Here is a 21,796-nt window from a genome sequence, read left to right on the forward strand (position 1 = left end):
AAAACTTTTTGCGGAAGAAAAGAGTCAGTGGTATAAAACCGCATGTTCTTAGCTCATAATCATCATTGGCCACTAGCAGTCCAGCTGCGTGTGATAAGTGAATCGTGTCCAAGATGAATTTCTCCGTATTTGGTATCATCCTGATTGCACTAAAATTAACCAGTGCGTTCAGCGATAGAGTTTTCCGACGTGATGTTCCAGCTGAAGAAAATCTGCGCGACAATTGGTACAATATGGATCAAGAACTAGACGGGTCTCACCCCGATCAGGGTATCGCCCCAGCGCACTTCAGTATCAATCTCCACATGGAGTTCCCTCAGCCTTCCCGAGAAGGAGAGAAAATGTAAGTTTTTCTGGAAGTCTATCCTCCTCTTCAATATTTAACACCGTCCTCTTTCTTGTCCTAGGACACCAATTGTCAAGAATCCAATGTGGATTGACAAACTGGCCATCATCAAGGCTCCACCAATGATGCCAACGATGCTGGAAGATCCCGTAGACGACATCATCCCTATAAATTACAGAAGTCGCTCAATGGATCGCGATGCTTACCAGATGATGAAGATTCGCCGACGTCGGTCAACACAGCAGAACACCAAAAAATCTACTCGTCAGTCAGACAAAAAGTCCAAGTTCAAGGCTTGGTTGGAGAGTAAGATGGATAAGAAGCTGGGTGAGAAAATTTCCGAGAGGTTTAGTAAACTCAAGAAGCCAGCCTTGAATCGCCAGACCCGTTCAGTGGAGCAGAATCACATCACAGAGAGTAAGGAAGAGGAGGAAAATCGTATCAATAGGGCATCAAACTGTTCAAATTGTGGAGGACTCAACCAGGCATGTCCATTTTGTCATTCTCCCTTCCTAATTGGACCAATCTATCCACCTCGACCACAATTCATTGAAATTGTCAATGGTGAACCAAGGACCTACATTCCTGGATCACATCCCTCAAGCATCGTAGGAGCATCTCCACGATATATTTACGATCAACTTGGTCACAAGTATCTGGAACGGGATGGAATGCTGCAAATTCTTCCACCACCTATTGTTGACTCCCCAATTGTTGCCATACCACCTAACTATGACTACATGCAGATGCTGTCTGAAACAATTCAGAGATATCCTCACTTCCATACATCTCACCGACTTGAAGATGGTTATCTCACTGATGATCTTATTCAACAAACCAAGGATGTTCTGGATCTCATCAAGGGTCTCACAAAATCCCAAAACTATGACAAAAATCATCAGAAGAGACATACACATAAGTACAATGCCAATAAGGATGGTGTTACAGAAACAATTGTTGAGGAAGATGAACTGCATGCCCTTCTGATGGAAGATGAGCAAGACTTTGAGAAGTACCTGAAACAGATTGGATACAACGGCGATATTGGAACATTCGAAATGCCAAATATGGAGACGAATGACCAAAATCCAGTATCTCAGAGTATCTTCTACGATACTTCCATGAGTGCTAGCCAACTCACTGTTCCGAGTGCAAAGAAACCCCAGCACCATACATCAGGAACAACCCTTAAGCAAGGTAGTCAGGTGTATAAGCACCATTAGAATATTACTACATGCGATATTAATAAAATGATAGGTGATAAAAAAATTTCTTATTCTTGTTCTTATTTCATTTGAAGATGAATAAAGTTAATGAATTAAAAAATTGATGTTTTTTAACTCTTCCTGGACCGCAGCATATGCTGCGGTCTAAGCAGGAATATCTAAGCTCAGGAATTAATTGAGGTCCTACAAAAAATATCTTACATTTGGACATCCTTATGGTTTGTAATCATCCACATGAATAGGATTTTTATCAGTTCTGAATAATTAAAAAAAAACATTGTTTTTCACAGAACATTCATATGCTGCTTTGGGTATTCAGAGTCCCAAAAGAGACGAAAGAGTTAATGATACGGTTGATTAAAAGTTTAAGGTAAAATTTTGGTGGCCTGAAAATATTTTGACAAAAAATTGTTTCACCTAATTCCTCGATATCATTTTCTACGTCTTTCACTTTATGGATTTTGCAAAATAATTGCTTTTTTAAGAATGTCATACTCAGCAAGGTCGATTTATAAAAGAAATTGGGAAAATATAACACAGTCGTACAATAATGAGTATGCAGTTTTATTGAATGAAAAATGCTTTGCTTTTTGTTTATTATAAAATTCCTTTTGAAAGTCGATAAATGTGAAAATATTCTCCTAAGCATGATCCTAATCAATCTCAAAATTTCAGTCTCATCTTCTAATGAATATAGAAAGGATAAAACCGTTCCGTTTCTATCTTTAACCATTAAGCTTCTTAATTATGACATTCACATACAATTTTTTTCTACTTTATCGTTTATTTCTTAATTGTGAATTTTAAAATTGTAAATTTAATCAAATATGCAAATACAGTGGTACAGATCTAAATGAACAGCACCTCTAAAAATCTTATAGGCGAGGAGAACTATGTATATTTGCTATATATACATACATACATATTTTCTTCGTTGACAAAAGGGTGAAGATACTAATATACATAGATTTTAGCCCGAAAGCTTCTTTTTCAAATCAGCTTTTTTCAGTTTTTTTTTTGTACAATTAATTTTTATATTTTCTTCATTAATCCAAACCCAAATTCACGAAATTCCAAAAAGCAGAAGAATTTAAAATAAGAAAATTCAAAATATCAAGGATATTTGGCATTAATGTGTATGAGGAATGAATTGTGTCCATTCACGAATAATTTCAATTTCAATCAAGTAGAAGAACTAGTAGATATGAAACATTTTCTGTTAGAGGCCCTTTAAGAATTTGAGTAAAAATTACTTTGCTAAATTGTCAAAATCAATAATGCCAATCTCAATACAGCATTTGCATAAACTTAAAATTTCCGAGTAGAGTATGTCCCTTAAGTCAATAATTAAAAAAAAAAGCAACTATATAAAATAATTTCAAATTGTAAATTAATGCTAAAAAAAGTCCTAACACTTGATATTCTTTAGAAAAATCTAAGGCGAAATAGCTCCTTAAATGTGTTCTGGAAGATTACAAAATAAATTGTACGATTGACTAGCATAGACGGATCTAAATAAGAGAGCAATTTCTGCAGTTAATATCATTGGAAAAAAATGGAAGGAAGTAGGAACCAAGCTAAAAATAAGGATAATCGTACAAAAGTACTCTTTCCGAACGAAACTGAAATTGTTCATTTTTTATGACGCTATTTGTAACACCCTTTTAACAAGAGCTTCGAATTTACGGTACATAAAATTTTACGGTTCGTAAGATTGATCGTAAATGTTTGTGGACATTTTTGTTTGTCTGGCAAAAAATTACGAACAATGAAAAAATTTTACGAACAAATGTTTGTAAAAGAACAAAGAATGCTCATCAAGTAATAATGTGACGAACAAAGTTTGTAAAAAAAACCTACACACTTTTTGCAATTTTCGAGCATTTCGTAAGTCTCCAGTAGGAACTCAAAAACACTTACGAACAATTTTATAAAATATTTTTCTGAGTATATAACAATGAGAAACTTATTTCGATTTTAAAGGACGTTAACGGTCCACTGAAGAAATGGCTAACCATACACTTTAGAAAGAAAAATCATATTTTTCTTATTTTCCTAAAATTAAGATATTTCTGGAGATTAAGCGTGTAATCATTTAAATTTTAATATGATAATAATGAAAATTAAAAAAATCAAAATGTCACTAAATTAGTTCATTTTGATGTGTTTTAGAGTTATATTATATTATTTAGTAGAGAAATACAGATTTACATTGTTTTTAAATGATGTTTTGATATCTACCCTAGTAATATTTTCACGGTAACATTTAATAAAAAAAAATAGAAAATGAACAGTGATATAATTTTAGTTTTCCTAGAAATATAACTTATTTTCCAACACCTTAATTAGCCTCGATTTATAGTCCATACCCAAAAAATCATTCTGTCCTCGGAAATACTCGCCTATCAAAAATGTTTACAACTGCCCCAGCTTCCTCTATTTGTTAACTTAAAATAAAAACTTAATTAATTGGCCATGGAATGCCTAATAAATTAATATGTATTCCATTTGATAAGTTTAAAAAGGGTCTTGTTATATTTATTGTAAAATTATATTGTTAAAAATATTAAAATATCAAAAAATATTGTTTAAAATTATAATTAAAGCAATTGAAAGAAAGTGATATGTCTCCAATAAGACAGTTTTAGAAATTATTAAGTTTGTTTTTTTATTAACCCTGTTAAAAATATCTGGAACCTATCACCGCAAAAAACTTGGTGCGAGACTTGGTGGAAGAATAAAGGCTATATAGGGGGAAGTAGGGCACTTTTGAAATTGAACAACTTTGAAATTGGGATTTTTCTCCTAAATAAACTAAATTACATTATGTTAAGCCTTAATTTCTTTTAAAAATAGGAGAAAAAAGCCTAATTTCAAGGGTAACCCATTTCAAAAGTACCCCATTTCCCTTATTATAGATTAATAAAACAATAAGACTTAGCCATATGGCTTAACTGCTCTAATTTCTTAGTCAAGTTCTTTTGGATGAAATTTACTTAGGATTTAATTATTAAGGGTAAATGATCTATTAGAAAACCATGATCTATTAGAAAATGAAAAAAACCAATAAAATTGGTTGCTATATTTAGGCTATTTAGGAGATTAAGACCTTCGAGAACTTTGCTAAACCTCTGGTCCGAAAACCCCTTTAGAATGTTTGTCTTAAGTATTTTGTTTAATTTCTACATGTTATTTCTTTCGAACTTTTTACCTGTAATATTTTAGTCACAAGTTCTTCATCCACATTCAATTATTACCACTTATCTAATTCTTTTCCATAATTTTCTTTTAAACGCCGTGTATAATGCTCTCGTATTTCTGAAGATTTATGGTTTTTTTTTCAAATTTAATCCTATGCGTGAATATTCGCATCAAATATGTTTATTTAAAAATGCTCGAATAATAACATGTAGAATTGAACAAAATCGAAGAATAATACTTTAAAGATAATCGTAAATTTCCCAAAAATTATCTTGTCGAAAGATGTTTAGAATAGGGCCTGAATCAGTACGAATCTTACTAAACTCTAACTAAGAGAAGTTCAACACTTAAGTTATTAAGTTTATTGAATCCAATTTTAATCCAATTTAGACAATTTCAAATTCTTTATTCTTCTATAAATAGTGGATTGGATAAAACTATTAAAGAACAAACCTTTATTTCCACTTTACAAATTTTTGCAAACGTTTTAAACATCACGACTTTATTTTATTATTTGCATTGCAGTCAAATAAGAAATTTAATCTCAAACAAATCTTAATCTTAATCTTAAAACGATAAGGCATAAATTTGGCTTCACAATTGGGTTGTGGAGCTAAATTATATCACAATAATGTCCAGTTCTATTAAAAACAGGAGAAAATACAAAATTTTAAAACTGCCCCAGTTCAAAGGTGTACCACTTTCCCCTATATACTAGTAACGATCGAGATTAGATTGCTAAAAGCAAAATTATTAATATTAGTTTATTAAATAGTCATGCTTACTAAGTTATTGATTTTTCAAACTTGATGATCATAACTAAGATTACTTTAAACAACAGAAGCAGAAATTTCTTTAACATTTAGATAAAATGCGCCTAATATGCAATTTATATTAAAATGAAGCAATATAATATAGTATTGAATCTTCGAAATAATTATACCTAAGAATAAAATCTCAATAAAGCATTATGTTACATTCATTTATTATACCTGGAACCCCTGGAACACACAAAATACTAAGTCATTCTTAATTTTAAAATGACCCTCTAAGCAAAAATTACACTCCAAGTGTTTTCTGTAAACATTCTTTATTCACTCGGTCTCTAGTAAAAATGTGGAATAATAGTGGCATCACCCAAATATTATCACAAGAGTGAAGGATTATTTGCATTTACTGCATTTACTCGTGAGCCAAGTCAACAAGAATTTCTCCCTAGAATCTGTATTTAAGCGGAGTGAAATGTTGGAGAAAGCATCAGTTCACAAGTTTTCACACTAAGAACAACTTGAAGTCAAGTTAATTAATTCCCGAAGATGAATACCTTCCATATTCTTTTGGCTGTGGCTTTCATTCAGGTGAGTTGATCTTTTCTAGGAATCACCGAAAAAGTATCCAAAGATTTCTTCTCACTGCTCCATTATCAATTTTTAGGTGGCATCTGCTGGATTTCCTGACTACTGGAGTCACGATGGTCTCGGCACTGATATTACCGAAATCAATCATGAGGATCTAGTGAAAGAGTCAGTAGATTTACCACATACTCCTCCTTGTGCTCAACATAAACAGGAGCCACAAAAGCAGGAGGTCGTTTACGAGAAGCCCCTGGTTGCTGAGCACACACCCTACAGGGAACAGCAGAAGGTTTATCTTCACCGTCAACCCCCAATTGTCGTCCGTCCTCCTCCATCCAAGATCTTGGTGAACCATCCACCAGTTGTTGTGAAACAGCCTCCCGTTATTCTGCACCACCACAGTCGCTCTCCAGTCATTGTCAAGCCAGTGATCATCCGTGAGAAGGAAGTCGCCACCAAGCCTGTTCTCTTCAAGGTGGCCCAGCCCAAAGGAAAGGTGTGGGTGTCCAAATGCCAGAAGCCTGAGGTCCATGTCTCACACACCTGCAACGAAGGATGCAATCACGGATTCCACAATTACCCAGTCCACCACAGTGCTCCTCACACTGATCTGGATTTCTAAGGAATCACTTGCACTTACACCATAGACTCAATGGATGAGACCTGACGAACAAACCTTATTTATAACGATCAATTTGTTTGAGAAAACCACAAATAAAATTGTTCTACTTTTGCATCACAACACTCTACTATTTATTCTCCTTAAACCTTGTATGAAAAATTAAAGATTTTGATCTTTAAAACTTCAGCGTAGCGTTATCAAATATTTGGTTTCATCTTTAATTATTGGGATTTATATCTTTTTCATAAATCTACCAAATGAATTTATCATCTTCATAAAATTTATCACATCACGAACACAATTAAAAATTTAAAATTCCGTAAAAATAAATTTTGATGTTAGACAACTTCCTTAAAACTTGAAAAAAAAATCAATTAAAAAATCTTCAGTGCTTGAGTTCGAGAGTAAATATCATAAAAAGGGGTCCCGGTAAAAATCCCAAAACCCAAAATCCCGAACTCCAAAAACAGCCAAGATCCCAAATGGGCCAAAATCTCGAAAGCCAAAATCACCGATATCACACTTTTAAGAATTCGAAATTTTGGATATCGGCATTTTGGTCCTTCGGAAATTTGGCTTTTGGGATTATGGTCAACATCGAAATAAATATTTAACTCAAGCTCCTGATAATATAAAAATATACAGTAGAACCCCGCTATAGGCCATCGCTCTGTAGTTCACAATTTATCGACCGTTGATTTCAAAACACTGATTTTAAGTTAGGTTATGTTTTTTAGTATGCGACATGCAATGTTGTCATAATTATTTTAATATTTTTGGCAAACTTTATTGAGTAGTTGTGATAACTGTGATCCATAATGAAGAGAGCGAGAACAAGTACCGCAATCGCAAAGAAAGTGGAAGCCGTCGAGCAAAATTTTAATACTAAAAGTCGTTGATAAATTTTAAAGAATGACATGGACTATAGTGCGACCCAAGTGTCAAATCTGGAACCAAATTTGGCCTATAGCGAGGCTCTCCTGTATTAACAATATATTTATTGAAATTTTTATTTGAAAATTTAAAAACATCCGCCATTGCAACCTGGTTTTGGAATCCTTTGAGAAGATGATCGTTGAGTTTCCGCGATCTTTGTTTTAGCACATTGTAGGTTATCAAACCATTCCTCCTCTTGATTTTATGGACCAAGCTTCAATGTATTCCCATCTTTTTGCCAACATATTGCACGGAAAGATTGAGTTGTTTCTCGAAAGGCTCAAACACTTTCTTTTCCATCCTCTTGTCCTAAATCCCTGGCTTTCGGATACTTCCTCCTGGCTTTTGAGCAATAAACTTGAGTCCCTTGGACCAAATTATAATCTTCCGGACAGTAAGTTCCGGTCAATTTCGCGATCTCAGCATAATTCGTATTTGAATTTTTGAGATTATTGTCAACTTTTAATCTTTGCATGCTCTTCATCTGTTTGCAATTACGCAGTCAGAAATCAATATTTTTTAACAAGAATTTCACCAAAAGAGAGCTAATTAAATTCTCCTGAAATGACGCTGACGAAAAAAATATATACATTTTTTTGAATTAAGATAACAAGAAAAAGTTGAAAAAGTGTGAAATAAAAAAGTTTCAAAAACATTTAGAGAAAATATTCATTTTTTGTTTTTTTTTTCAATCGTCGATCAACGTCCTATTTGAGAAAGAAGGGTAGTTTAACCCTTTAACGGCGAGACACTTTTTACGGACTGAAAATCAACAATAAAAATTAAACTGAGAAACATAATCAATGATAAGTCTTAAATCTAACCTTGGAAAGACCAACAGAGTCTGACTCGGTGTATTTTGTGTTTGTGCTTCTATGAACGATAGCGACAGAAATAGCCCAAAAATTTAAGTAATTTTCCTGATAATACCAATGAATAATATTTTTCGCTTAAATGAAAAATATTACGTATGAGTATTGCATTTTTTATTGCCAAAAGGGTTTTGCTTAAAAAAAAATGAAACTTCAAAAAATAAATAAAATCAATTATGAATTTAAGAATTTAAAAATTCGCCATTTTTGAGCTTAATGCCCAGCGCTCAATAACTTTTGTTTGTAAACATGTCTTCAAAATTGCCTGTGAGAGTGAGCGAGATAACTAGATCTAGGTTTCATTCACTCTCATTGAAATCTTAAAAACATGTTTACAAAACAAATGTTATTGTGCGCTGGGCATAAATATTCACTAAATAGCAAATAACTAGACTAGACTTTCAAAAAATATTCTAAATTCCTTCAACCTTCTACTTTACAATTATGTACAGACATAAGAAAAAAATAACTTTAGGTAGTCAGGAAAAATTATTTTTTTTATGGGACACCGGTGTTCCAATCGTCCTTAAAGGGTTAATATATACATTGAAAATTGAATTATGAAACCATTTTACAAAAAAAACCATAAATAGAACCACAATACATATTCTATGAGTTACAATAGAGTAAAAAATTAATTAAAATAGCAAAAATATCTCTCGAAATAAGTTGGTCTTTGATAAAAACGATGATTTTATCTGAATAGAAGAATGCCTTAGAGTCCATCAAAGTCGAGCATTTCCAAGCAAAAAAAAGTTAATTTTTGAAAAGGAAAAATCAGCCTATCATTAAAACTTGAAGTTCCAAAATGCATTTAATTTCTTATAGTTTTTCTAAGACTTCCATACAAAAAAATGTAATTTGGCATTAATTAATTACAGAATTATTTACTTTATAAGTTTTTTTATTTATTTTTATAGTATTTTCTAAAATCTAAAATTTTCAAAGAACTGGAAAAATGTAGAGAAAGTTGTGAGGCAATTTCAAGAGGCTGAAGTTGTTTTTAAAACACATTTCCCAAAAGAAACTTACCCTTTCTTACCTGTTTCACCATTCTTTTCTTTCCTTTCTGAAAAGCTTCATGTTCAATGTAGCTTACGTTATGTGTGCTCTTGATGCTAAAAGTATCTTAATTATTTAGAAGAATGCTAGTCACAAATCATCATTTAAGTAAAATAACTTAAATCGACTAAAATTTAAAGAGGTAAAGTGAATGCTTTTAATTGCCTAATTTTTATCTCAATGTAATCCATTTTAGGGAAAAAATCCGCTTTTACAGACCAATCCTTCCCATAAGGCAATACTCAGGGACCATATCACGGACTGCATGAAATTCCTACATATTTTTCTGATTTTTGAAAGCAGTCAAAATTAAACTACAAAAAATATCACCCTCTTATATCTATCCTTCTTCTGTCTTTAACTGCCTAAACTAAAGCTCATTAAAGTTGAGAAATATATAAAAATGACCGTCCTAAGTGGTAAGAAATCCAAGATCAGCAATTTTTGTTGCTAATATGACTTGTAATTCTAAACTTACTTCTAAACTATTAACATATCCTTCTTATACAGCTTTACTAAATCAAATTGAGCCCATTTTCAAACATTTCTACAAAGTAAAAATTTATTAAAGATTTAATGCAATTTATAAATAGTAAGGTGACAATTCGTTTGCTAAGCACAATTTTTCTCGTGACACAGTAATACAATACCGCTGCTTTTTAAAGTGGGTCATTGGCATAATTTTATTTCATTGAGACATTCCCTATATAAGAATATGAAAAGCAATTCTAAAACATCATACAGTATTTGGTCTATAACAAAATCATGAAGTGTTCCTTTGCTCTGTTGTTGCTGTGCTTCTTTTTAGTGGTAAAATGCTTATAATAAATTTAATCCCATTTTGATATGTAGTGTTATTAAATAAAATTCAAAATTTCAGTTCTTCACTGTTTTGGATGCATTCACTATCAGTTCACTAAAGCTAGAACCCCGGGAACATGTAGAGGATATTACTAATAAGGACTTGCCCGTGAAAAGAGAAACGAATGGTCCACAACCCCGTACAATTTTTGAGCTGTTCAACTCCATCCTGGATATGTTTCAATCTCTAACGTCTTCAGCAACAACTGCCGAGAAATCTCGTATTATTCGCAACACGGAGTATGAATGGAGACCTGTTGTATAGTGAATGATGAGGTTTCATATTAATTTTATCTTCTATTGCAATTAAATAAATGTATTAACCCTTCCATTGAGCATTAAATAAATGCATTTTGAATGAAATTAAGCGAGATATTTGAAGTCATCGGGTCACAATGAAATTGAGTTTTTCTCTTGCTGCTCCCTTTAAACTACATCTGTTAATGAACATCATCTTTTGCCGAAATCTCTCAGTATGACACTGAGGTCGCAAAGCATAAAAAATACTGATATGGCTATTTAAGGAGAAAACACATTGACATAAAACAAAACTAATTTACTTTGTGTTAGCATTTTAATGCTAAAACTATCTAAAAAGCGGAATAATTGTCTTGTGTTTTAAAAAGAGATGGCAAAGCATCCCAGCTTTGCGGAATGCTTGAACTCACGAGATAGAGCTTTCCATGAATTATTTTTTCGCATGGTGCTTTTGGTACTCACTGGTCTAGTAACGAATCAATTGATTCATACCACAAAAGTATTTCAAAATAGTAAATTGGTAAAGAAATGATTATTCTAGAATTTTTTGCATGAGTTAAAAGCATATGGACAGACAAAAAAAGTTTAAATACGAGAAAGTTAAGTCGTTTACGGATATTTAACCAATTAATTATTGATTTCAAGACCTTTTCAAAAAATCCAAATTTAATCAAATCGATTAAAAAATAGGCCCTCTAGACTGATTAAACTTCGACTTTCAAAAATCCAAAATGGCGATTTTTTAAGCCATAGGCATCTTTGGACAAAATGTTCATCTGAACTACCTCCAAAACCAAAATTAAAAGAAATCGTAGGAGCCGTTTTTGAAATAAACCAAAACCACATGGTTTTGAACGGTTTGGAGAGGGTGGAGAGCGATAGGGGACCGGAGAGAGCTCTCAAATCGGGAAGGTTATTTCTGAACGAGAGGATTGTTTCTTTACATTAGGGAACATCGAAGACCTGAAGTTGACATCTTTTTCTTCTTAAGTTCCAGGACAGTGACAACTTGGAAAGAGTGAAACATAACTGATCTCTGTTTAAGTTCGAGCAGTAAAATCCTAATAGACAATAGAGGATTTTTTAAATTCCTTAAAAAGTATTCAAGCTTATCATTAGGGAAAGTGTGCCAAATTTCGGCCCGCTTTGTGTGTAATTTCGGCCATGCAAATAAATTAATTAAAATTATGTATGTAATCTTCGAATAATCAATAAATTCATTTTGGTTTTAAATATTTATTCATTTTAGGATGTATTAACACAAAAACCGTTAAATTTTAGGTATAATTTAAATTTAAATTGTGTTGTAACACTCAGTGTGGAAGGAGTCTTACAAAAAATGTGACAGATCGATAGATCGATTGTGTTTCTAGCAGTCTTCTGATTTGTGGTGAAGTGCAAAAGGTTTTCCTTCGGTGTTTTTCATGAAAATTGATTAGTTTTCATTAAAGATTGTTTCTGTTTATGTTAATAGTAAATCAATCTTTAAATTTCGGGTAAAATTTCCCAACTGGATCCTGAATTTCGCGTAAAAAAGTATATACTTTCTGAGCGTCTCTTCGATAAGGTAGTGTTGCCTATTCCGGCAACATCTTTTGCTTTCCTAAATTTCTTATCAATTTTGTGTTTTTCTTTTCAATTTCTGAGTTCCACAATGTTCAGAGAAAAAATTCATCCCTTCTATGAAAAAGATGATGTGGAAAAGGCCTTGGAAAAGTTCAGAAAGAGCAAATTGCTACGGGAATCTGCGCATAAATTTGAGATGCTACTCTTCAGGTCTTCAGGACAAATTACACGGAAGATCTCAGGACTTCTGGATCATATAAACGTATTAAACTAAATATTAAACTCGTTCCGTATGACGTTTAGAAATGTTCTATCTGTTGCGTTACAAAAGGTTGCCAGTAAAAAAGTGGCCGAAATTTCACTCAAAGTGGCCGGAATACTACCCAAAGCAATGCCCATATTTTTATTAATTTTTCAATATTTTAGGAAGTGATTTAAAGAAAACAAAGATGATAAACTAGTTTTCAAGGTTCCACACAACCCTCCCGAAAAGGAAGTAACAAAAAAATCAATATGATGCTTATTTGCAACTACGACGAAATTTGGCATACTTACCTATATACTTATATACTTACCCTATAACAAGTCACTTCAACAAACGTGACAATTTATAAAGGAATATGGTAAATATATGAAGTGTTCAAAGCTAGAGTTTATCCAAACCTTAAAGTCCTTCCCTTACTTTTACTTACGTATTTTTATAATACATAGTATACTCTGTGTCAATGTGTTTATCCCTTTAGTAAGAAAGCTAAAAATTTTATGTACGTATTATCACTGTCTCTACTTATGTGAGAATTTTTCTCAATGACAATCAAATTGAGGGGAAATTTAAAGTATTTAACAGAGAATATATGAATGTTGCTTTTATCAATTTAAAATGCCTTTCAGAGCAGTCTTATCCGGACTATATTCACACACTTAGTATTATCCCCACTCCTCCATCCAGAAAATATTGTTTTATTGACAACACAGAGATCATACTAAAGTTGCTGAATTATCAACTTCAAGCACACATCTCATTCCAAGTTCAAACTTTGTGGAGTGATATTGCACTTTTGAGGTCTGTGTTGTAAAATCTTGCTATTGCATCATAAGATTTTCTATCAAAATGGCCAAATTGGGATTAATTTTCATTGCTGTCTTCTGCTTCGTCCAGGTAAAATTCATATCAAATTGAAAAAATCCAATTTATCGAATATACTTTATCAACTATTGCATTTTTTCATGTTTTTATTGGAGTTTCTTCAACTAATGTGCATGTTTGAATAATTTAGTAATTTTAGTTATAATTTCTATTTTTTCACTCTTACTTTATATCTACCGCAATATCAACTGCAGATTGTTATGTGTGGACGTATTCAGCGCGATACACCAACAGAAGATCAAGCCAAAAGCACGGTTGATCAGTTCCAAGACCAACTGAAAAATTTCTTTTCGGAGAAGACGTGGAATGAATTTGTTGATTCTGCATCGAAATTTGGTGCAGAAATTGCTAAGAGTGGCCAGGAGCTATTAAACAAAGTACAGGACAAAGCAGCAACAGCACCAACTACTGCTTCTTAAAATTTTTCTTCATATTTTCCTCATAATAAATTCTTACTAATTACCACCTTAACTATCTCAGCAAGAACAAATCGGCCAAAGATGAACAATAAAAATAAACTAAGCAAAACAGACCTCTGTTGAAACGAACTATCTTTGTCCTTTGGAATGTTATCAATAAAGTGAATGAGATATGAAAATATTTCTCTGGTATTTTCTTTGCTTTTACCACAAATATTCTCTGTTTTGCTATTTCTGAATCATTGCTTCTGCCTCTTCTGTCTATCCACTATCTCTTCCAATTCCAATACTCCATAACAGGAAGCAATTCTCAATGGTATATCGCACATTATATCGCAATCACTTTTTCACCAATTGATACAAATTTAGACGCAATTTTCTCGTTTCACTTTTTGAGTCATCAAATTTAAGCTCACTATAGAATTCATTATTACCTCCAATTTGCCATTCAAGATGAATCCCTGCCATGTTATTTTTTTCACTTTTTTTTTTGCTGCTGCTAATTTATAACAACAATGTGACACACGCATATTCTAACAGATCTCTGTGTAAAAAAAATGCTCGAAATTGCAGAAAAATAGCATTTTTAGCACTATTGAGAGATGATAATTGTTGAGAATATGGGAGTGGAATCAATAAGAAATAATTTCAGAAGGCATTTTTCGTGAGAAAAATCACACTTTAAATATGAATGATGTTGATTGTAATTGTAGCAGAATGTGCAACATACATGGATGATTCTGTTCCATACTATTCTAAGTAGAGTTAGAAAGTTTAGAATAACACATTTTTGTTCAGTAATAAATATTGTTCAGAAATCTTTTTATATCATTCTAAATATCGAAATAATCCGCAACTTCTTGGTTTCCCTTTCTCAAGAAATTATCTCTATTTTTATACATTAAAAATTTATATCAAAATGGTGCATTAGAATTTAGAATTTGGTTTTATTGACTATTTTTTGACCAGAAAAAAGTGTGACACTGGTAAAAATAAAAGGGTCAAATTGACCCTTTTCAACAAAAATGGATCATATTTAATCCTTTGAAAGGTTCACTTGAATCTTTTGAAGTTTTTTATGCATTTATCACGATAGATTATGTTTTATCGTAAATTTATTTATTTATTACTTTTATCGTATTTCTCTCATCTGAGCGAACACCAAAGATGACTTTTTCATTGTTTTTATTCGATTATTTCGGAGATAAATAGGTGTCAACAAAACAGTGATCCTTCCAAAGGATCATCGGCGACCTTTTAATTTTTTACCAGTGGACCAGGAGGTGAACAAGTATGATCAGCTTCGTGTGGCCAAGTAGGGGAAACCGGGATACATTTAGCCAATAAATGAGGCGTTTTTCACGCATGATTTATGGAAAAATGATACAGTTTATCTAATATTTTTATGTTTCATAAGTAGCATTAGGATATTGGCTGTATGAAACAGTGTAGTCCAAGGCTCTAAATTCCTTGAGTTTTTCTAGAGAGGATAATAAACAAAGTTTGACACATTGGTTACACGTTCCCCGGCCTAGGAAGATATAGCCATTTATGCGGTACTAGGGTAGAGTCAGTACTTTTTCGCCAGTAAGCCCTTTTTCGCCACCTAAATTAAAAACACATTTTAAGAGAATTATGAGTTCGTGGAACTACGAAATGAGTGTTATTTCGTGAACTCTAGCCAAATGAATCAGAAAACCATATCAGATGCTTCACCGAATAGATTATTTGCAAGTTAATTAAAGAAATTGTTGACAAGGTGAACAGTCACCAAAAAAATATGGAGATCTTAATAAACTTGTCAACGCTCAGACAAATTGTCTTGCATTATTTTATGTTTTTTCAGTACAGTATTCGATATTTTTTCACTGAAAGTCAATCCGTTATTAACTAAGCTTTGTTCTAATATAAGTTTTTAATAATGTTTCAAAAAAAAAAAGAAATACGGATGTGGTGAAATAGGGCTTACTTTTTTCGGTTGTGTAAGTACTTTTCGCCGCTCATTTTTCCAAGCATTTTACAAGTGGCGCTCCTCGCGGAATTTAGTTGAAACAGGCGTAATTTTCAATTTTTGTCGCAAATAAAAAATGTGCAAAAAATCATTCGAAATACTCTAATAATTGTCTAATATCGGTGTTAAATAAGAAAAGTACTGTGCCGTGTACTTTTGGGGGTTTTCGAAAGCAGCTGTTTCTTAAAAATCAATTGAAAACAAGTGGCGAAAAAGTGCTTACACAGTGGCGAAAAACTGTTTACAAGGTGGCGAAAAGTACTGAAACATGCATTGTTGCAGGAAATGTACTTTTTCAACCAGATACTCAAAATTTCCCGGAAAGTCTTCTGGTTCAATAGATAGACAATGCTTCACAGCACTTGTACACAAAATTTCATTTTATTTCGACAAAAAGTGGAAGAATTATAAGGGTGTCAAACCTTAAGGTGGCGAAAAGTACTTACTCTACCCTAATTGCAACCAGTTTTCCAGACAGACGAAATTTCAAACTGGAGATACAAAATATTGTTTTTCTTGATACACTGAAGCCCACTGATGATAAATATGTCACTTAAGTATAATGAAAAAGGCTTTAGCCGACTTTTTTATGACATTTTTGCAATTGCAGCAAAATTGATGCAAACATCCTGAAAAAATCTATTTCACAAATTGCTCATCCGAATGGTAATATTGCTTGGAATATCAATAGTACTCTTTCATCTAAGAATTATCCATGTATTTGTGAAAAATCATCAATAGGTTTATCCCGCCACGGAAGAGTGGCTACAATTGCCCCGAGGGCTGTTTCAGTGCTTATACAAAAAAGGAGATAATTATTATACAAGTGAAAAATATCTCTTAATTAACTTTATTAAACCAGAAACAAAGTAAAACTATGAGATTTTGGCTAACAACTTAGACAACCAAAAGCTGGGCCAAAAACTGTAATAGCAAAATTACAATTTTATATCCATTTTATAAAAATGCTTCTAAATTGTAGGATAACAGGATCAGACTTATTAATATTTCTGGTAATATGGGGATGTGTTCCTACTTTCATTAAAAAATACTTTGCTCATTGTACATTTTAAGGGCAACAAAAAAAAATTCACTGTCTACTTGTACCCCTGGCTAATTGTACCCCGGTCTCCCCTATACTACGAATGGCAAATGGGCAGATTGCGTCGGTCAGTCACCGATAAATCTCCAGGATCGTACTGATCGGCACCCATCGGCACCCAAAGTGAACCGTGAATACCAGACTTGTTTACTCCCTATGTATGGCTTATTGAGTTCAAAAAAGATATCAACATACACTGGAAAAATTATAAAATTAATTATATTAAAAGGATTTAAAAGCTTATTAACAGGAACATATCAAAGTATTATAACTCTACATTGAATATTACGACTATGCTAATTTGAATGTTATTAAATTTGTTATACCATAGGGGGAAGTGGGGCACCTTCGAAAGTGGGGTACCTTTGAAATTGGGATTTTCACCTACTTTTAAATATAATTGTGCCTTTATATCATTACGATATAATAAAGTACAAACAGATTGAGAAGCTAAATTACATTATGATATGGCTAAGTTCTACTTAAACATAAGAAGAAAAATCCCAATTTCAAAAGTGGCCCATTTTTAAAGATGCCCCACTTCCCCCTATCTCTGTTTAATATTTTGTTACTCAATTAAAATATCAAAATAAATTGTATAAAAATTAGACGAATTTGTTTCTAAAGTACATATTATATTCGTATTCATATATTTCTCACATTTTGCCCAATAACTTTCTCACATTTCACATTTTGCAAAATATAAGTTGATAGGGTAAGTGTGCTAAATTTCGGCATTGTTGCATGCAAGCGCCAAAGTCTCAAGTTTGAAATGTAATATTTTTAATAAAAATTGTATATATTTGTAACTATTACTATTTATTTTCTCTAAAATAATTCTTAATACATTTTAAAATGAATGAAAATGTAGACATAGCATTGGTGGCCTATTTTCAAAGTCTTTTTCACATCATCTTGTTTGTCGAGGCGACATTTTTTGTTATTTTTTGCATTGCACAATCTCAAGAGTATGCAAAAACTAAAAATTCATGGAAATTTGAGGAACAAAAAATGTGGCCGAAATTGCAAGCTGGTCGGAATTTGGCACACTTACCCTACAAATGTATTTTCTAAAAAATTATTATTTTCAATTAGAATAATATGGAATAGAAACGTTGATTTAACTACGTACTATATAAAATGAACTTCGGATTAAAAAAAGAAAGCATTTGATTGAAAATATCTAGCAATTTATAAACAAAATATAATGTCATAACTGATAACTAAATACTGATAACTATCGAACGTTTGTCTTTACTATGTTAGTCAAATTTGCATTGCCTTGCACAGATTTATTTATTTATTCTAATACTATTCTATTTCTATTTAATAATAATAATTACATTTCGGTTCAAAATACCCTGATTTAAGGGACTCTGCTCTCTTTAAAGGGCAATAAACTGAAATAATAATAATAGACTTAGCTATAGTATTAGATTATGTTATTATTAAAACCATTTCCAATAACAAGATCAAATTATTTGTTTTTAATATAATTCTACATTAAAAGGTTTCTAACAAAATAATTTTATAATATAACAAGCTTTATGAAACTTTTTTCTACTTATTTTAAGCTTTATAATGCCTCGTTAGAGCGAAATTATGAATGAATATTTTGAAATAAACTATCATAGATCTCAACTTGTGCTTTTATTATGTCCTGAAATACAAATCTTGACAAAATTATAAAATACTGTCATTAAACTTAAATTAGAAAATACAAATTGTTTTTCGATCTCTAATTTAGATATTCTGTATTAATTTTTCAGTTTCTTTAGGAATAAACTTATTTTTTTTTTTCATTTCTGTCTTATACATAATTGCTTTTCAATCAGTAAGTTCACCTATAGTACCCCTCAGATTCAGGACTGTATGAAATACTAAAGGGGTTCAAATATATTAATCTAACTGGAATTATAAATAAATCCAGATTAAAGTCCTTATGTGAAGAAGTTGATAAAAAAATGTGGCGTCATCGTATGACTTGCTCTCCACATTATTTTTTTGTCTTATCACTCAACACTCAAACAAAACATACAACACATACCATTGGCCATCAGAAACCGACCAATGAGAATTTACAAAATGCACTTTAAATGATAAGACAGTCGAATATTACCTAATTTTCCTCCCTCTCTATCACTGAACTTTTTTGTTATATTTCCTCGCATACATAACATTTCTATTAGGATGTGCATGGGGGATTTATTTCGTTTTGTGATTTACATGACGATTGAGCCTGAGGGATAAGATTACCTATAAAAACGACGGTGCTAGTCTGGTGAACTTTCAGTTTACTTTCAGGGAACATTTAAATAAGCACGTCTCGCATTTCAGCAGGATTTTTCCGAAGTGATCATTTAATCTATTAAGTGAAAGTTATGGCTAAATCTTGCATCATTGTTCTTGCTCTCTGCCTTCTGCAGGTATAATTTATTTATTCCTATAACATTAGTGTCGTGCAGCTTTCTGTGTTTTCAATATAAGTTATCCTTGTTAAAGAAATGCATTTCTCAAATTTTTCGTGACTATTGCGACCAAACTAAGGCTAGAAAGTTTTAACTTCATCCCTTTGAAAAATTATAAGATTACTTCCCGATTTTATTAAATTTTTTTTATATTTTATTTTTTAGTTTGCCTGTGGAGGTGTTGTTCGTCGTGATGCTCCTGCTGAAACCACAAATAGTCCCATCACGGAATTCTCAGTTGTAGCTCAAGAAACACTGGATACACTCCACAAGGGTTTCTTGGAGTTCTTCCAAGTCAAATCCAATGATGAATTAGCCGATTTAGTTCGTGTTGAAGCCAGAAAATATGCCACCAAATTGCAAGATCTTGGTGCAGATTTAACCAAAGAAGTATGTCTTTACTTTAAAATTGTGGATAAATTTGGAAAGTAAATTTTTTCCTTCTTATTTTCCTTTATTCCAGGCTCAGAAGTATTCTGGTGACTTTGATGATGCTTTGAACAGTGTGAAGGCTAAGATCAGCGAGACAGTGAGTGATATTGAGAGCAAGAATCCTGAATTGGTGGCTGACTCCAAGAAATACCGAGAAGCCTTTGAAACCAATCTCAAAACAATTATTGCGGAAACCCAGAGTTTAAGTGAAAAACTTAAGAAAGAGGGTGGAGAAATGACCAACAATTTCCAGAAGGTGACCCAGGATCTCTATCAAACCAGCGTACAAACAGCCAGTGCCCTATCTCAACAAGTTGAAAATGCTGTAAAGGAACACAAGGCTAAAGTGTAGATTGTAAATCTTTAAACATCTGCAATGATATGGTTAAAATCATTTTAATAAAGCTGTTTTTTGACAGAAAATTACTAACGCATTATTATTTAAATTACGGAAAATTTTCTAATGTCTAAGTTACTGCTTCACTTTGTATATCTCCATGTGTGTCCAGTAAATCCTGAAGCACTTGACGCACACTGATAAGATACTTCCACAAAATACATTATTCCGAGAAAAACTTAGTAAATTTTCTACGAATACGAGAGAGATAGAAAAGAATCACGATCTGAGTCAGAGGTCAGGCCATGAACTTGCTGGATGAACGGTTATCAAAGATAATCATGGGGAAAGCTACGGAATTTACTTCAGAGGTCATTTCAGTTCTCATAGTGATTTTTTTTCACTTTCATGAACTTCTTTTTCCCTTTCTTGGCGTTTCTGATCAAATTCCAACCAAATGTTTACTTCATCGGAGTCATATTATTAATGTTTATATTTACTGCACTGTACATTGATTTAAAATCAAAGTCGAAGGTGATATTCTATTTAACTTAACCGTAGAGCGATTTAAAATAAACAAATTGACTATAGAGCCTTATCTAATGCAAAATAAATGTTGTGTTGCAAAAAGTAACATATGGCTAAAAGCAAAGATTTAATTGTAATTTAAAGCGAAATATAGTTTAGTTCATATTATTGAAAATTTATAATTTTTTTCATTAGTTTGATCGGTACTTAATAAATCGTCTATTTAATATATCATTTCTCACCCACAAATATTTCTTATCTTAGATTTTCCTTTGATATTTTCCTTAATTAAGTCTAACTATGGCGTTTTTGTTATAACTGTGAGTATATAGACACGATATGGAAGAGAACATCCCTTTACAACCATGGAAGCTGGGACATCAATCAAGAAATTATGTAACTCTGTATTAGGCATCTTAAAATTAAAAAGTGCTTTTTAATAATACCTATTATAAAATGCTGCAAAAAGCGTATTTTACGGGCTTCAGACTTAGGGCTTAGCTACATATATGGCTTAATTTCGTCAAATCATCTGCCAATATTTTCTAAAAAAAATTCTGGCTTATTATTGGATTAGATACTAGGAGTTAAAAATTTGAGAGCTTCGGAAACAGAACAAAACCTCCAGTTTGAAAAGTACTTTTCTTAACCGATTAAGGGGTTACATGGGTCTCTCAGGTAAAAAAAAACATTTTATTTTATTTTATAGTATAACATTTGAAAAGTATTTTCTGAAAATTTCAAGTCAATCGGAGTAAAACTCTTGAAGGTAGAGCAGTTTTAGTTATGTATTCCGCCCGCGCGCGCATATTGTTGCAAAACCTTAAACGCGTTTTTCTCAAAACACCGTTTTACAATGCGGTAGTCAAGATTACTCAGAGTCTACTGAACTGGTCTTTCTGAAATGTTGCACACTTGTTTTTAGAAGTATTATCTACTTTATTATATTTATTATTATTAGGATTATAATAATTATAATAATTATTATTAGGATCTACTTTATTATTATAAGGATTTGCACTTCCTTTAATCAGAAACATTTTTACA

General features: G+C 32.1%; 3 protein-coding genes across 4 annotated transcripts; all 3 read left to right on the plus strand.

The window, feature by feature from the left end:
* The first annotated feature begins 66 nt into the window (after window positions 1–66).
* On the plus strand, window positions 67–1,672 carry LOC129802768 (uncharacterized). Its single transcript, XM_055848845.1, has 2 exons — window positions 67–343; window positions 408–1,672. Exons 1-2 carry the CDS (start codon window positions 114–116, stop codon window positions 1,567–1,569), a joined length of 1,392 nt encoding a protein of 463 aa, XP_055704820.1. The 5' UTR covers window positions 67–113; the 3' UTR covers window positions 1,570–1,672.
* Window positions 1,673–6,024: 4,352 nt separating this feature from the next.
* LOC129802770 (chorion protein S38-like) lies at window positions 6,025–6,870 on the plus strand. Its single transcript, XM_055848847.1, has 2 exons — window positions 6,025–6,131; window positions 6,208–6,870. The coding sequence occupies exons 1-2, from the start codon at window positions 6,090–6,092 to the stop codon at window positions 6,748–6,750; spliced, it is 585 nt and encodes a 194-aa protein (XP_055704822.1). The 5' UTR covers window positions 6,025–6,089; the 3' UTR covers window positions 6,751–6,870.
* A 6,444-nt stretch (window positions 6,871–13,314) lies between these two features.
* LOC129802772 (uncharacterized) lies at window positions 13,315–20,307 on the plus strand. Of its 2 annotated transcripts, none has more exons than XM_055848849.1 (3): window positions 13,315–13,464; window positions 19,618–19,842; window positions 19,916–20,307. In XM_055848849.1, exons 1-3 carry the CDS (start codon window positions 13,417–13,419, stop codon window positions 20,234–20,236), a joined length of 594 nt encoding a protein of 197 aa, XP_055704824.1. In that variant the 5' UTR covers window positions 13,315–13,416; the 3' UTR covers window positions 20,237–20,307. The 2 variants fall into 2 exon arrangements, with proteins under 2 accessions (XP_055704824.1, XP_055704825.1); XM_055848850.1 differs by lacking the exon at window positions 13,315–13,464 and adding an exon at window positions 19,157–19,410.
* Window positions 20,308–21,796: the final 1,489 nt, after the last annotated feature.

Source organism: Phlebotomus papatasi, chromosome 2, assembly GCF_024763615.1.
Source record: "Phlebotomus papatasi isolate M1 chromosome 2, Ppap_2.1, whole genome shotgun sequence".
In the NCBI taxonomy this organism is placed as follows: domain Eukaryota; kingdom Metazoa; phylum Arthropoda; class Insecta; order Diptera; family Psychodidae; genus Phlebotomus; species Phlebotomus papatasi.

Excerpts from the sequence above, each read along its gene's own strand:
- LOC129802772 (XM_055848849.1), top strand. The coding sequence starts at position 13,417 with ATGGCCAAATTGGGATTAATTTTCATTGCTGTCTTCTGCTTCGTCCAG. Across the intron at positions 13,465-19,617 it reads CTGTCTTCTGCTTCGTCCAG|TTTGCCTGTGGAGGTGTTGT; the intron begins GTAAAATTCATA and ends TTTATTTTTTAG. Across the intron at positions 19,843-19,915 it reads GTGCAGATTTAACCAAAGAA|GCTCAGAAGTATTCTGGTGA; the intron begins GTATGTCTTTAC and ends CCTTTATTCCAG.
- LOC129802770 (XM_055848847.1), top strand. The coding sequence starts at position 6,090 with ATGAATACCTTCCATATTCTTTTGGCTGTGGCTTTCATTCAG. Across the intron at positions 6,132-6,207 it reads TGGCTGTGGCTTTCATTCAG|GTGGCATCTGCTGGATTTCC; the intron begins GTGAGTTGATCT and ends ATCAATTTTTAG.
- LOC129802768 (XM_055848845.1), top strand. The coding sequence starts at position 114 with ATGAATTTCTCCGTATTTGGTATCATCCTGATTGCACTAAAATTAACC. Across the intron at positions 344-407 it reads TCCCGAGAAGGAGAGAAAAT|GACACCAATTGTCAAGAATC; the intron begins GTAAGTTTTTCT and ends TTCTTGTCCTAG.